Genomic DNA, 17,057 nt, shown 5'->3' with positions numbered 1-17,057 from the left:
GTAGTCTTGTTCAGCAAGAGACTGAAACCTGGAGTGGTAGTTCTCCCCGTGGAGATAAAGATACATCAGCAACTGAGTAACTGTGTAGTGTTTATTGATGTTGACTGTGATTTGAGTTAGGTGGGAGTTACAGCCATTCAGAATTGCAGATAAGCAGTCTGACAATTCAGGTAGTGAATGGATATGTGCTTGAAAATGTTGGCTACTTTTTAATTCACGGGAATAGTATTTCCTTTATTGGGTTCCTGATAATTTAATAAACTCCATAAAAACACTTGGAAAGCACTGTGTTAAGATGCTCTGTATGCATTTGTTATGTCAACTTTTCTAAAAGCATGCAATCTCTGTTTGTTTGGATGGAGGTTATCTCACTGCCAACATTAACTTGAGTCCTCTGTTACTTTATTTCAGCTGATTGACTCTCCAGATCATGTTGGATACTGGACAATGTTTGAACTGATCCGTCAGCTGGGAGGCACCATTTTGCCATCTGAAATCTTAGTGCAATGTTTGAGTCACCACAGGGCAGAGCTTGCTCATGGCTTTCTTGGAGACTCAAATTCCCCAGTGCCACAGACTGTGCCTTGGACCATGCTTCCGCTGTTGGATGCGACTTTAAACTGCTTGTTCTCAAAGCCCTCTGTATTTCAAGCAATATTCCCCCGGCAAGAAGGAACGATGTTTCTCAGCATGCCTGGTAATAAAAAAAAAGAAAAAGAAATAGGTGTGCCTAGTAATAACTGTGATCTCTCATGCAGGGTCCTTGATGAGTTTCTGTTGTGAACAGTACATGTATAAGTAATTTTGGATATTTAAGAGCCTAAGTTTTGTGTGTTTGTGTTGTTTTTTTATTTTTTTTAAAAAAAAAGGTCCTGCACGTCCTCTGGTTCCTCTGATATGAGAGCTGTTAGCCCATATTTCTGATTTAGTCTCTTCAGTTTTCCGTGCTTCCAGAAGTTTGGATGCCTGAAGAGCTCTTTGCTGGTCCCACCTTATATAGATATACACACTTTTCTTCTACATGCTTTGTGTCTGCTTCAATTTGGCTAAACTAAGAACACAAATAAAAAGTTCCTTCAAAAGAAAGTAGATTAACTTTAAAGCAACATGAAGTGTGCACTGTCTCTTTAGTGGTCCCTTTGTGCACTTAGCTCCTCCATAAGCGCTTGGGAAGATCAGATCTGCAATATGCTTACAGTAGAATTATTCCCAGTTTAATCTCTGAGTATCATTTTCCTGCATTGAAGTTGTCCCTTCATCTAGATGAAAAACCTCATTTTACAGGCTTTAGGACTTTTGCTTTATCTTATCCTTGCACAGGAGGAAAGAAGCAGGAAAGCTGTGCTGTGATCCTGGAACCCCTAGCCATGAGCCAAAGACAACTGCATTGTCCAGTCAATATCTTCCTCAAAGGTAGCCTGGCGGGTTGGAGCTTGATGCAGGCTGGCCACTTTCTCACAGAGAGCTGGATACTGCAGAGCTCACAGGCTGAGCAGGCAGAACATACCAGGTCACTGTTTCATCAGCTGTTAAGGAGTCTAGTGACTGAAGAACTGCACATGGTAAATCTTTTCTTTGCCTTAAACTAACATCTGTTCTGAAATGAACTGTGACAAAAGGGGTGACAGTGTATCATGTTGTGAAGAAAATAATAATATATTTGTTGCACTGCAAATAGCTTATTTAGAGCTAAATTCAGAACATTCTTTAGAAGATTGTGTCAATCGATAACCTGTTTGTAAAGTATCTGTTCTCCTTAGGTCTCTGTGTTTCTAGATAATGTAAAATTTTCTCCTGTGTGTTTTTTTTTTTTTTTTAATGTAGGTTGCTGAGGTATCTTTATCTAAATGTTGGTGCCCCTGCACTGCTGTTCTGTCGCCACTCTCTGAGACCACTGCAGTTCTGACTCTACTTAGTCCCAAGAAGACTGCTGAAGTTCAGCAATGCAACCTTGAAGGAGCTGTAGTGGAGAACTCTTCCCAAGACCATGCTCTTCACCTCCCAGATGTTGTGAATAGTGTGTTGAGTAAAATTGACACATCAGTGGAAGATTCTCTGGCCAGTATGGGTAGGTGTCAGGAAATGCAAAACTTACCATCTTTTGATCATCTGTAGATCTGATTTGGAGTGGAAGAATCTAAAGCTAATGATTTCCTCAGCGAGAAGTCGGTCATTTTTGGGACTTGTTAATTTTGTCTTGTCTTTTGGGGCTCAGGCCTTGTGATGCAGTACAGAAATCTGCACTGGTGTACCTGTCTGTTTTATTGACAGAGCATTAGTTTATATTAGTTTGTAGATAAAGTGCAGCTACTTGTGCTTTGGGACAAGTTTTTAGAATGAGGTTTCCTAAAATGTGTCCAATAAGCCATCCCATGCCAATAAAGCCTTTGAGTGTGGCTGCAAGGAGGCTGCTTTTAGCTTGACTGTTTCGTGTTATAGTGAATCTTCTTATGAGTCTCCCCACCTGATGTATTGACTATTAAATTGCCCCTCCAGGAGCAAAGGTTTGAAACCTTTGCTTTAGAGCCTCTGTGAAGGCTGGGGCCTTCTGCCACTTCATTTAATTTCCTTCTAATTTTTTTGTGTCTTTGCTCACAGGAGAAGAAACTCCTATGCCAGGGTGGGTCCAACGGGAACTGTCCCATACAGGGGGCTGGCATCCTTCAGTGCTTGAAGCATGGTATCCTGCATCGAATGCTTGTGGAGCAAGCTCGGATCTGATGGAGTCATTCAGGTATTTTTTCTGAAACATGTCTCTGAGTAATAATCAAGGATTTCTGCTTCCTATAAGGGGATTATGGCTGTAGCATTGCTCAGAGTTCTAGAATTAAATGCTGCTCTTTGTGCTTTTTTTTCTTTACTCAGTTTACTGCATGCTTTTTCTTCATTATGTCTTGGCGTATAGACAAAAGGAACTGGGAACAGGATGTTTGGGTAGCAGTTTGTGTGGATTAAGATCTTGACAGTTTCAGGAGTGATGTAGGTGGCTTAAAATGACCTGAGCTACTTGGGGAAATGTCAGACTTTGGCTTTTTGTATGGTATGATAAGATCCACTAGAAGATACTGAAGACAGTGGTTGTGTTATCACAGTTGGTATTTAGTAGGAATGAGTAAGCCTGCTTGCTTCAAAGAGCTTGCCAAGTGAAACATTTAAAAAAACAAAAAGCCTAATGCAGGATAGTTTAGACAGCAGAAAGCTGCTCATGTAGTTTTGTGGCATGGGTCAATGGCATACCCGTTGTATATCAGGCAACTCGAGTTACGCATGTTTCTAGCTTAGTGTGACCCTTTTAAGAGGGTGGTTTGAGTTTTTTGTGTCTTTTAGGTAAGAGTTTTTGAGCAGGCATTGGAAGACTACTAGCATGTGTTACTTGCACTATATCGTTGTGGACTGGCGCCTAGAAAAAACTGTTTTCTGTCTACTGGGAACAACAGATATGCCTCCCACTCCCGTCTTTTTTAATAACTGTATTGAATGGCTCTTTTATATAGGCTCCTGCAGGTTTCTTGTGCTAATGGGAAGGATGATGCAGACCAATCTGAAGTGGAGCTCTCGGAAAGTCTATCTGAGCTGTACCGGAGAAAAATCAGTGAAACATCTGCTGCATCTGGACCAGGAAATAACAAAAAGAGACGTATGTGTACTTTGGGATTCTATGTGCATGTTGTCAATCAGAGATGATAAAGACTTCTCAGCAGGCCTTTTTAATACATGAACCCTGGAGATCTGTACTTTACTGAGTAGTGGCATGCTTTAGATTTTTTTTTATTTAGAGACAGCATCATTTATGTATTAATATTAGGCTTGTCCTTTAGTACAACCCAAATTACTCTAATCCAAGGCTGTGCAGTGACTGACAAAACTGTTAAAAAGCAGCATGCAGAGCTCTGCAGTTCCGTTAGCTGTTGAAATAGGGATCACTCCAACTACTAGTAAATATTGCAACCTCTCAACTTTGTTCTAATTTGGAGAAATAAACCACTTTCTTCTAGAAGAGTTTAATCATTGTATTTTAGTACACTAACCACAGTTGACTATACCCTGACCTGGTGTATCCCTAAGTCTTGCTCTGTCAGCTGTTTCTATTTCTATGACATAAGATTGCTTCCTATATATGTAACTCCTGATTATACCTGTGTAAGTTCTTACGCAGAGCAACAGTTTTCACCTGCTTTTTACTTAGAAAAGTAGCTGCCTGTACATTTATTTCATGGAGAAATACAAACCCTTTGGGACATGTTTTCCACTAGAAAGTTACTAATCTCACTTGACAGTAACACAGAATTCAGTATTTTGCTGTACCTTGGGTGGAGATCCTGCCCCAGTGTGTCTGACAGTAGAACTCCCTTTTTGTGGCGTTGCAGGTGGGGTTCCCCGAACTCCAGTCAGGCAGAAGATGAAGACCATGTCCAGATCCCTGCAGATGCTCAATGTAGCGAGACTGAATGTAAAAGCTCAGAAGTTTCAACCTGATGGTGTGCCACCAACAGCAAATGAGAAGGTTCCACAGAAGCTTTCAGCAAAAAGATTGGATGAGAAGGTTGAAGAAAAGGAAAAAGCACTTAAAATAGCAATAGGTATGTGCTGAGTCCTGATATTTTTAGGAGGTCATATGGGAGTTTTATGGAAGGGAGAGTGAAGGATAATAATTGAGTATTAGGTGCTATGGAGCAGATCAATTTTTGGGTTTCTGTATCTTCAGCTTGGCACAAAGTGGTTACTTTTTCCACCCTTCTCCCAGTTAGTTTCTATGTGTTTATAACCTAGTGTTACAGCTGCTCCTGAGGTTGGTTTCCTGCCTTGTCTCCATCTGAAAAAAGAATTAAGGAACTCTATTTTTTTCCTTTTTTTTAACCAAAAGAAGTAGAGGGAAGCACCCATCAACGTGTAACTGGAAATGTAGTCCTATTTACTAATTATGCAGAAATAAAAAGGAGTTTCTTGACTGCTACAGTAGCCCAAGAGCTTGCTGATGTACTTGGAACTAAGCTTATTATTTGTCATGGGTCTGGACCTGGAACTGCTTCTGTTAGTGTTCTGTGGTCTGGATGCATCTTTGCTGGAGAAAGTCTTTTTGATGACCCCCTCTGTTCCCCTCTTCAGTTGGAATGAGTATTTTATCAGTAAGGTGTGGTGAACAGGCATTTAGTTAACTTAGATCATTTCCCTTGCAGACTTCAAAACTGAGGAGGAACTGCAGTCCCATTTAGCTGCAAGCTACCAGAAGGCTGTTGCTGAGGGAGTTCTTTCATCTGTGTGTGCCCAGAATATGATCGTGGCCATTAAAAGGTTCTTGAAAGTACAAGATGCCAAAGAGAAAGAGGTAGGTTAGAGCATGTGAGCAGGGTTGTTACTGATCTGGAAATCAAAGTTTTTGCTATTTAAGCCTACTTTTCCTTCATCTTACCTGAACTTTTTATGCACAGTTGCATGTAGTCAAAGCCACAACCACTAACTACTTCTATCTCTGCTGACTCAATAGGGAAAAATTGTAGGTAGCTGTAGAGAATGTAGGAAAATCCAGTTCAGTTATCAGTTTACACATTTGCTAAGGATTGCAACAGATGTCTTTTTCCTTTACATTGACCTCACTCTGAATTGTAATTTCACTTATTGAAAGACATTCTTGCAAACTATATTTTTAAAAAAGGTGTATCTTCTTGTTTTGCTTTACATAGCAAATCTAGGCCTACTACTTCTGCAGGGAGGAGAAATAGTTCAAAGTATTTCCTACAATCTTTAACACTGTTTATAGGCTTAAAGTAACTCACTGAAACCAAAACTGGCAACTTATGAATAATTGAAAAAAATACTGTGAAAGACAAATCTGTAGTTACTGAAGAAGGCCTGAAGCTGCAAGTGAGTGACCTTCTCTGTGATTTCAATGTCTTGTTCTATGTCTTGTGTCATTGACTTTGCTACTGAGAGAAAAAGAGAATTCCTTTCCTTGAAGGAGAGAAAAAAATGGAGCTATTCCCAAAAGAATGGGTCAAGAGGGGAGGGGGGCAAAAAACCTGTCCTGCAGACAGGGAACAGACTTGAAGTTTTTGCTGTAACTAAGTATCTCTGCAGGTGGCCTGTGTGGAAAGAGTCAGAAACCATCTCCTCAAGACCAGCAAAATGCTCAGACAACAGCATGGCGCTCAGAAGGAGACCAAAGTCAGAGAGTATGAGGCACTCTATTTACTTCAACTTCTGAGATGCTGTGGAGTTGGTTAGCAATTTTTAATGGTGGCTTTTCTGTCCCAGTGGAAAAGTATATACATGGGGTAAATATTCCAAGGGGAATCCCTGGTCACAGTAAAAACACTTAATTACATGCAAATATACATATGCTGTGTGATAACCATTGCAGCTTACATCTGAAATGGGGCATCTCCCTCACCACCAAAATGAAATGCTAACCGAGTTATACTGTCAAAAGGACCCACTTCCCATCCCATTGCTTTTTTGAGTATACCTTTTGCAGTAAATATGCTATTTCTACCAGAAAAAAGGCACTGAATAAATAATTACTTATTTTCTTAGGTGCCAACTTCAGGTATTTTTGCACCTTGAGTTATGTCTTCAGTGCCCTTCACTGCAAAGTAACACTGATGAAATGGAGCAGCTGTTAGAAGAGGCAAGTAAATTATAGACCAGGTTCTGTTTCTGGATGGCACTAGAAATGCGGACCTGGAACCTGTAGTTCTTCATTGATTTTTACTGTAACACTTTATATTCCTTGCTAAAAAAATCTGATGTTGCAACTGTCACAACTTAATCCGTTTTCCCACTTGACTTCCTCTTCCAGATGACAGATATGCTGCGCATCTTATGTCTGACTGAAGACCCAGGGTATCTTACAAAGTTTCTAGAGGAAATATTGGAGCTGTAAGTTCTTTAGCATGGCTTAAGTGTTACTGGGGACTGTGGTTTGGGTTGGATATCTTCTTTGAGTAAGGAGCAATCTACAGCTTTGATTTACTGCATCTTTGTAATTTTCAGGAGTTTAGACATGTTCTGTTTGTTACGCTTATATCTTGATTAAAGAAAAACTAGCTGATAAGCAAGTAAACTAAAGAAAAAAATGTTGATTTTCAGTTGTTTTAATTGACATTTAAGATCCAAGATTTAGTTCAAACCTTGGGATTGAAACACTGACAGTTTTGTGAAGAATTGTATTTGATGTGGGTTCTCTCTGATGCTCTAGGTATATGAATTCTATACCCAAGACCCTTGGAGATATTTACTATGGTCTCGGTATACAAATACCCCCGAAGCTGGCATCTGTTCTGCCTTCAGACTTCTTCAGTGATGACTCCATGACTCTGGATAGCAAATCTCCAGGCCTTCCACCATCTTTATCATCGGCCTTAACTCCCAGCACTGTTTGCCTACGCACTGAAAGTGAGCAGCTGGAGGAGCTGCGGACCAGATCTGCCAAAAAGAGAAGGTAATAATTCCACACAGGAGGCAGCTTGTTACAGCCTGGGCTGTAGCTGAGGAGTTATCTAGACTACAGCTTAGTCATCTTTGTTTCTGTTGCTGGATAGCTAGTTGGGGCAAGCTGACATCTGCTGATAGCTCTGTAAGCCTGAAAGAAAATACTAAGGGCTCCCATTTCTCTTTTCAGCTTGCCATTGTTGACTATGTGAAAGTGTGATCTTGATTCTGTATGTGTATCTTATGCAAGGGCAGAGTTCATGAGCATCTTCCATGAGAGGAAGAGGATGTTCTACAGTGCAGTAGGTGACCCTGTATTGTTAAGGTTAAAACTATGATGTAGTGGGGACCCTGTGTACATTTTAGCAAACTGTGAAATGAGTTTTAATACCAACCTTAAAGTTAGGTATTAATATTGCATATAATTTTTCAATGTTGTAACATAAGTGAGGTTACCAATGCAATTTGCAACCTTGAAGTTAGGTAAAGACTTCCTATCTCTAGAGTCAAACCTAAGTTTAATTGTCATAACTATGCTTCTGATCTTATTTTAACTTAATCTTTGTGTACTTTCTAAAGGAATAATGTATTAGCCAGACACAGGAGCATGACAGAAGCACCACAGAACTTGCGTCAAATTGAGATTCCCAAGATAGCCAAGAATCCCATCAGAAAGGTAAAACTCTTCCAAAAGGACTGTGCTTGGGTTGCTTCTGCAGGGGTGCAGCAACATTGTGAAGAAGTGACACTTGAGTGCAAAAACCCTTTCTCTGTATTCGCTTAGTAAGTATGCCCTGTATCAGCTCTACAGAGATCAAAATTGTTTTGAAGGAGAAACTGAAATAATGTGTGGTTCAGAGTTTACAGCTAATATTCATAATAGTTAAACATAACATTAAACTGCCAGTGAGACTAACTTCTTTTTTGTTTCAGGAGAACTTGCGTTCTTACCTTGCCACTGAGAAGTCTGAACAGGTGCCTTTGTTGCAGAAAGAAGCAGTGCAAGGTATATTGACTTCTAGCTTTTCCTTGGAAAGGTGCGTCTTCAGCACATGTTCTCCCTGTAAATTTTAGTAAGCCATGATGAAATTATGCTGAAGCATGCTGGAAATCTGAAGGAAGTTTTGTTGAATTCTGCGAAACTTTGAGGAAAAAATAATCACTGTATTTTGTGTGTGCTCACATGCAGAAAACTTAAATCATGTATCCTGAAAAGAAAACCTTTCCACTCTTTTTTGAGTCTTGCAATTATTTCTGTCTTCTCTGTCCTGAAAAGAAAATGAGGACAATATGTGGAAGCAGGATATCTCTCTGCAAAATACTTAATACAATTAAATCCCACATGCGTTTTCTGAACTAGCATGTACTTCAGTTGAGATTTTTGTAGCTCACTTTATGTTGCTCCATCTGGGACCCTGACTGGCTGCTTTTTCTGCTACGACATCTGCTTGTAGCTTATTGCTGGAATAATGCAAATTTGTAAGAGAAGTCTGGGATGGATTTAGAGGAGGACATGTTCCAGTAGCAGAAAAACAACTTTTCGACACTTTGTGGCCTCTTAAAAAGTTGTTTTTCTATGCTGTTATGTGATGTTCCCATCTCTAGTGGCCTGACAAAATTACCTTCCTGTGATGTTTTTTTTTCCTTTTCCACTTTTTTTCCTTTTAATCTGATCGTTTCTTGCTTTGTCTTGCCTTACAGAGGTTACAAAGGTAAGGAGAAACCTCTTCAATGAAGAGGTACTTTCACCATCGAAAAGGTCTATGAAAAAGATGCCTAGAAGCCAGTCAGTGTCTGCTGTGGAAGGCTTAAGATACAAATGCACCGATGAAGGCACTAAAGGTAGGACATGACTTGTTCACGTAGGATTGTTGTGGAAGAGCTTTTGCTAAAATTGCTATTCTTGTGTCCTCAGTTCTATAAAACAATTAATTATGATATGGTTTTAATGAAGGAGAAAATATTTTAGATCATCACTGTGGTGTTTGGAGAGTGAATAGAATGGTATTGAAACTGAAACTTATTTTTTACTGAACTCAAAGAAAACTAGTGTTAAAAATGCTTATTTAAAAAAGCATCTGTGACTGAAAGGTGAAGAATGAAAGTTATCTCAGTAGGTTAATTATATCTGACACGAAGTCAGTGCTATTAATAATATTGAGGGAGTGGGAAGGAAGCATAGACACTGGACTCTGAAATGATGATAGCCTATGAGTGACAGGAGAGTGATGCACAATGATTCTATATTGGCTGTCATTCTTAAACTGAAGCCTATACAAAACTGTAATTATTTATTTAACTGCTTTATAATTGTGTGATGTTATAGCTTTTGCTTGACTTTTAGATCATCGCAAGTTATTGACCAAGAGAGTTGCGGAAACACCACTACATAAGCAGGTCTCCAGGAGACTACTACGTAAGCAGATCAAAGGCCGGTGAGTAAGCTCTTTCTGAATTTCTTCAGTAAGTATTGGATGTCTAATTAATAGCTGCAAGCACAAGAACCAGGTATCTTCTTTGTGGGCAAAGTGTCATCTTCAAAGGCAGCAAGAGAACCAGTGGAGGCTGTTCTGTTGTCTGAGTGCGGAGAAATACTGCCAGCTTCATTATGTAAGTCAGGGTGCTTTAATTCCTGCAGTGAACTTCTGTTTAGGTTCAGTTGCTCTTTTGAGGGCTTCTGAAGAAAAGACCTGTGCTGTACTTTGTGGACTCCAGGCTGAAATTTAGCATTTACTTCCATGTAGAACTGTTACCTATACAGCTAGACAGTTACCCATACTCAATTCTATGTTAATAGGAGACAAAGTGCTTACTAATTACTCACTTAGAGTAGCCCACAAAGCAATATATTGTAGAAGAGAGTACTGCTTTTCAGTCTATGTGGTAAGTTCTGGTTTTGTAGATCTGAATAGTATGCTAAGTCCAAAATGTCTGCATTTCTCAAGGTCTTCTGATCCAGGTTGCGACGCTGGTGTTGTAGAAGAATCTCCAGAGAAGGCCATAAAAGGTAAGTACTGATTTATTTATTTATTTATTTTTAATTAAAGGTGGTTTTGCTGTGCCGTAGCTTGTAAGATGAGCATGCTTCAATTTAGGTAATTCACGAATAGTCAGTACAAAAGTATTGTCCTATTCTGTTGGTGGAGCACAGCTTTTACCGATAGAACTGCTTGCTGCTCACTTTGACAGGCTTTGACAACCCTGTACAATAGAATTTAAGAAAGAAAGGTAGATAGTAACTCTTTTAAATGAAAATACATGAAGGGCTTTGAGGGTGAACAAGACTCTGAGCTGCTGTAATTACTGTCAAACCAGCACATGCAGGGCAGAGTGTTGTTTTTTTTTAATGTAACTTCAACATGTTGTACTGTGACCCTAACATTGCTCTGATTTCTACTGTAACAGATAGCCACCTGGCTGTGTGGAGTGGCTCTGTGTTATGCTGGCTACTGCTGTTCCTTATCCCCAGGAAGGAAGAGGAAAACAGCATGGTTGGGCAAGCAGGAAGATGAAATCACTAGTTAAGAGAGACAGGAGAATGAACTAATCGTTTAACGTGGATGTAACTTGAATTGAACATGGCTTTTCTGGCATTCCTTTCCATATAATTGCTAGAGAGGGATGACAGTAATCATGACTTAGAGGAGGAGGCATCAAGGAGATTTGTATGCATTAATACTCCAACCCCCTAAGAAAGGTGAAGCTTTCCTCTTTGTGTGCTTGCCTCCCAGTGTGAGAAATAGTTAGTTGTATGGAAGTTTCTTCTTACAGTGTGTTCTTCTCATTTACGAACTCTTCCTGAAGATGTACCCATTGTTGAGGGAGAAAGAAGGCTCAATCTCCAATATCCTTACCTTTTCAGAAGCAGGTTTGAGAAGAAGCCCACGCATCAAACAGCTCTCTTTGAATAGGACCTGCTCTGGTGTTTTCTATTCCACTACAAAGCCCAGCTCACAAAATTCACAGCGCGTCCATCAGGGACAAGAAGAGGGCTGTACACTGCAGGATGTAGAAGGTACTGAATGAGATTTGAGCAGGCTGATATTGCTGATCTGAAAAGCTGGCATGGATAGCTCTGAGTTTGATTTGATTTGGCTCTGCAAGAGACTGTAAGAAGCTACGAGCTATCATGTAATATCTTCTGTAGACAGAAATTCATCCCCAGTAATTATTTTTAAATTGGGAATCTGAAGTTGGAGGATGGTAAGGCAGCTATTTCTATGATCAATACACTGCCAACTTAAGAAACCAGTCAGGCCCATCTAAGAGAATACTGCTGATTGTCAGTCTGCATTCTTTAAATGCAGTGAAATCCCTCTAAAATATGGGACAGAAATCCTAAAGCTTACTTTCAGTCTACTCTGTGGCAGCATAAAGCAATGACTGATGGGATCTTCTTTGCTGGCTGTCTCAGTAGGATTATCCGCTATAAATGGTGACATTTAGTTCTATATATTGTACTTACTAGAATCCTTAGTCATGAACCAGAACTTTCTTGAGCTAAAACATATAAATAGAATGAGAGGCTGAGCTATTTAGTACTTTTTTTTTTTCCGCTACAGCACTCCTACAGATGGATATTAGTTTCATATTGGGAAATAACAGTAATTCTGGTGAAGCTTTAACATTTGGCTAGAAAAGAACATACCAGGGCTATAAGCTTTACACTACTTGTCTATACATCTGAAGTGATTGAGACAATTGTTTGTGGCAGGTTACTTTGGTGTTGAATTGAACTGTTCCAATTTATAGGTGTTAAGTGGCATTTGGAGAGCCCCACTGTCCAGACTCCCAAGAGGTTTTTCTTTGGTGCAGTCATTGACACGTGTAGTCCTGCAGTGAAGCATTCCCCTGGAAGGAGAAGAAGAAAAGATTTCTTACACTTGGAGGAGCTGACTGCCTGTCAGGTAGAAACACTTACCTCTCTTTCTTCCCATCCCCTTTTTCCATTCATGTTTAGTGAAACCTACACATCTTAAATTTACTGTTTCTGTTAGGTCTGATTAAATGTTTTTTGTTTTAAATCTTGAGAAGTAAATATCAAGAGGGGTAGATAATACTGCTGGAATAGAACAAGCATGATTATTTAACTAATTTTTTTTCTCCTGCAGACTCCTAGAAAAACACCTCATAAATTTGCCCAGAAGCCACTGAATTCTGCCAGTAAGCTACCAAGGAGATCACCTCGCATTCTCCACAGGACACCGCAGAAGCTGGAGAAGACTCCTGGCAAAAGTCCAGCTGCTAAGCAGACTGTCGCTAAGTGTTTGGGAAAGTACTTTTCTCATCCTGTACAAAGGGTCAGGTCACCATCTGTGTTAACTGAAAGTAAGAAGGTTCACTTACTGGAAGTAACTTCTAAGGATTGTTCTCCAGCAGACGGACTTTCCCCTCCTTGTAAAGACACTGGCTTACAAATACCAGAACATGAAGGGTTTGCAGTGCTCAGTGCCTCATTACCTCTGACAGATTCAAATCCAGCTGCTTCTTCCCCCTCTGCTGACAAGGAAAGATGTTTTGCAGAACTGCAAACTCCAAGACGTTCCTTGAGATACCCCTCAAAATTCGCATCTCCAGTTGGTACTCGGAGGCAAATCCTCCCAAAGGAAATTCAGGTGCAGTCAGATCCGTTATCTCAAGCAACTGAAAGTATTCCCAGGACACCTGAAGATCCAGGTTCAAAATTACGTACCAGCCCACTGAGTGCAGAAATATCGCAGCTCGCTGTGAGGCTAGAGCCTCCCTTCAGTTCTCCTCTCTGTGAAAGTTCCACGAACACTGTGACAATCTGCTCTCCTTTCCACACACAGGCTAGGGAGTCTGACTGGGAACTTGGTGCATCTAAACCATCTTTTCAAAAATCTCCAGGTATTGCTGGTGCTTCACTGAGGTCCCTGCATCACACATCCAAGCAGGCCAAATGTGAACCAAATTCACGAGGAGGGAACATCACACTTGCATGTGCAACACCTCCTGAAAAGGACAATCACGATGATAGTGGTGGTAACTCTTCTAGAGAAAGCATTCAGCTTTGTCAGTCCCAAGTTACTGAAAATACCCCTGTATCAGAAAAAAACAAACAGATGGATGTAGCATCTCAAAAGTCTCCAAGAGAGGACTTGGAAAACTTGGAAAAGCATTTGTCTCCGAAGCTTCCTGCTGGAGGGCAGGTACGTGCACAGAATGCTGAGATGGAGCATGAGCAATTGGTTAAGGAGGGGAATTCTAGTGCAAACATATACGAGTCCTTACTAAGTGGTTCTCAAACAGTTAGTGATGACTTGGAACAAAGAATCCTGCTGAGAGAAGAAGAAACAGGGCTGAAGGCTCCAAGTCTTAAGAGACACTCCAGATTTGCCCTGAATGCTTCACCTCCTACACCAAAGTCTGCTCCTGCCTATTCTTTACGCTGCACTGCAGACAGGAGGCAGCGGGAGGCTGCAGCACGGATGGGAAATCCTCAACTTTTAGCCAAGCTCTCTACTCCTAAAAGTCGTTGCAAACTGCCTTCTGCTAGCCCACCAACTTACGAAGTTGAACTTGAAATGCAAGCTTCAGGCCTGCCTAAACTTCGCATTAAGAAAATTGGTTCTTGCTCATTGCTGGAAGTTCAACCTGAAGCAAGTGCCAGCAAACCCAAGGGAGGAGAAAGCCCCTTTGGTGATCTTGCTATGACCTGGTGTAGCAAGCACCCGGGAAAACTTGCAGCTGCCTGTGTTTCACCATCCTGCTTTCGCTCTTTCCACAGTACACCTGGGAAAGGTGGAGGGCAGACCTACATATGCCAGTCGTACACCCCAACGAGCTGTGCCTCTAATACCACCTCCCCGTCCCCCTTAGAAGCAGGAGTTCGTCAGACACCTTCTCCAAAGCAGAAGGGGAAGACTACCCCTGATGCTATCAAGGATTGGCCTCGGAGAAAGAGAGCAGCAGGCTGCACTGGTAATGCTAGCTTTGCTCAAAGTGAGAAGAATGCTGATGAACAGAAGGGAATGTCAACAGGCAGAGAAGGAGAAATGAAGATCTTGGAGCATTGCAGCAGCAAAGTAACAAATACTTTTGGGGAATTTGAGCTGGAAGGGATTTACAGGCTCCAGGATCAGGCATCTCCTAGTGACTCTGAACCCAGGGCTGATGACTTTGCCATGGGAACTTTTGGCCTGAAATCTCGGAAGCGGGTCTTTACATATCTATCGCCAGAAAAGGAGGAGAATCATGATGCCAAGAGATCTTGCACTGACAGGTGCAACTTGGATCTCACTGGCTTTCCCGCAGATGAAGGCAACAGAAGCAAATCACGGATGGACTCTATACTTCCTGAGAAACCAGGAGCATGTACGCTCATAACTCTTGAGCAGCACAGTTGTGTGGGGGATGACGATGTCTTCCTTCTGCCAGGTAATTAAGTGGCACAGGTGACACTCCATTGACACTCGGAGATGGTTAAAAATGTGGGGTAGATAAGAACACGATTGTTTTCTGTCTGTCTGAGGGAGAATAAGGTGGAGGGGGAGCATGGGTTGTAAATGACATGGCAGTTAGTTATGTGGAGAGACAGACTGGATGTGAGGAGTTCATCAACGGAGTATTAATGATGTGAGAGAGATCAGAGAAATATGAAAGAGAAGGAGGCTGGAGGAGTTAAAAGGAAAGTTTGAGAACTTGAGGAGGGAGGATCCCAGTTGCATCCAACCGGCAATTTATTTGGATTTGTGTTGATGCTGCTAGCTGTTTCTGCCCAGCATCCAACACTGAAGCCCAATGTCTTAAGTCTAAAGCTTGGCTGCTTCAGTATAGACTGGAGCCTTGGTGGGGTTAGTCCTGTGGATGTTAGTATTTATCGGTCCTCCAGTTCTTCTATCTGCCTGTGGTGGTGGGCCCATAAAGCGGGTGTCAGAAATTATTGCCTTGCTAGCAGTAGTGTTGTATAGGTAGGTATTAAAGTTTAAACTACCTCTTTGCTTTTGCTGTGGGTAGAAATGATTCAGCTGACCTTGGTGAAACAGGCTGTCTTGGCTCTGTAAGCAAGGCCTTGTGAATTTCAAATGCTTAATCCAGTATTGTTTTTGGAAATTACATGTTACAGGGGACTATGGCAGATGTTGTTCTATAGTCACTGCATGCCCTGAAGCATTAAGCTTCAGTGTCTGTTCCTTCTTGCAAGGAAAGATTTGTATACAGAGGCAGTGTCTTACTCATTCAACAGGTATCACTGAGGAAAAATGGGCAAACTTTAAAGCAACATTACTCCATCCATGTTCAGGACATGAAATAATAGTAGTATTTAGCCTTAAGCTGGTCCTGTAAGAGACTTTCTGTACCTACAGACCTTGTTTTCATATTGATAGATCATCATGGTTGTAAGAGTTTTCTTCCAGGGCACATGAGTTAACTGAAGAGTTACTATGTTTAATACGAGTGAAGCACTTTTTCTATTAAACCACCTAAGAAAATTAAATGTACTAAGAGCTAATTCCAGACTTTACCTTTCCCTTCTTGATGCTAGAAACCCACTGTGTCAGCCTAGATTTTGTTTCAGATTGAGTATCACTTGTACTGATGGGAGTTTCGAGGTAGAGTAAAGGCTGTGTATGAGACTTACCTGCAAGTACTCTTGTCAGTTTGCTGCAGCATCTCACTGTGCTTCTCCAGGCTCAACTCCACCAGTGAAGAGTGCGCTCTCAGCTAGCAGCCTTCTAGCGCTGACCCAGTCTCCATTACTGTGCCAGGGACAGACACCGCCATCTCGGAGAAAGTGTGTTCAAGGTAACCACTTCTGCTGTAAGGAAAGGCTTTGGGATTGGTCTTTGTGCAGAAAGCCTGTGGCTGTATCCGCCACTCTTGTATTCAGTGTCTCCATCTCACATGCTTCCAAGAAACTTGGCATGAACTGGGAAGTTTGGAAGGGAGGGGAGGTAGCAACAAAGAGAGAGTAGCTTAGTAGGAAGTGCAGCTTACTGTTCTTGTTGTTTCTAGTTGGTATTTGGCTTCTTGGAGTCACTGGTATACTTTGGCAAACTGTGGCTTTAATTTATTCTTTCTCTTTTGTAGAAGAAGAATCCGATGCCTTCCAAATTACTGTCAACCAGGAGCTGTCTCCATTCCACATCATGGCTTCCAGGAAACGTCCCCTTAGCAGGACTTACTCACGGAAAAAGCTGCTCAGCTGAAGTTTGGAGTCAGTGTGGGAAACTGCATTATCCCAGCTGTACAACATGATTTTTAACAAGGACCTTATCTTTGGTGCTGGACTGGACTGAAGCTGTCTTGTGTTGGTAGGAGACTGGATGCAAGCATATGACCTTGGAAATAAGGACCACTTTAAAAGTTTTTTGTGTGGGGTTTTTTGTTTGTTTGTTTTGTTTTAACCTCAATTACAGCCCCTCTCCATCCATTCAAAGCCTAGCTCAGTCTTTCTGGCACTTCTGCATGTGGTAGCTGAGTTCTGCAGTGAAGGTTCAATTCTGCTAGGTAAAGAGGGAGAGCTGTCACTTTTCTACAGCTTACTTGTAAAATAAACTGATGTGAATTTTCATTGTGTCACTTATTCAGAAATCTGTCTTTAGCCCCAGAGATTGGGGCTGCAGGAAGAAGGATGGTGATGGTGAATGGGTACAAAACAAGCTGTG

General features: G+C 41.2%; 1 protein-coding gene across 1 annotated transcript; it reads left to right on the top strand.

Moving 5' to 3' along the window:
• Window positions 1-411: 411 nt before the first annotated feature.
• Window positions 412-16,598, top strand: TICRR (TOPBP1-interacting checkpoint and replication regulator; the record flags this gene model as incomplete). The annotated part of the gene is made up of 21 exons (XM_009709653.1): window positions 412-508; window positions 653-697; window positions 1,321-1,438; window positions 1,917-2,062; window positions 2,602-2,734; window positions 3,495-3,637; window positions 4,368-4,580; window positions 5,178-5,326; window positions 6,076-6,170; window positions 6,532-6,625; window positions 6,797-6,876; window positions 7,196-7,438; window positions 8,008-8,104; window positions 8,362-8,434; window positions 9,130-9,270; window positions 9,773-9,863; window positions 10,374-10,435; window positions 11,294-11,443; window positions 13,699-14,826; window positions 16,081-16,194; window positions 16,480-16,598. Coding segments are annotated over 21 exons (3,531 nt in total), but the record flags the coding sequence as incomplete, so codon positions are not given.
• Window positions 16,599-17,057: the final 459 nt, after the last annotated feature.

Source organism: Cariama cristata, unplaced genomic scaffold (assembly GCF_000690535.1).
Source record: "Cariama cristata isolate BGI_N322 unplaced genomic scaffold, ASM69053v1 scaffold30981, whole genome shotgun sequence".
NCBI lineage: Eukaryota > Metazoa > Chordata > Aves > Cariamiformes > Cariamidae > Cariama > Cariama cristata.
This window is presented reverse-complemented; position numbering and strand designations above follow the sequence as displayed.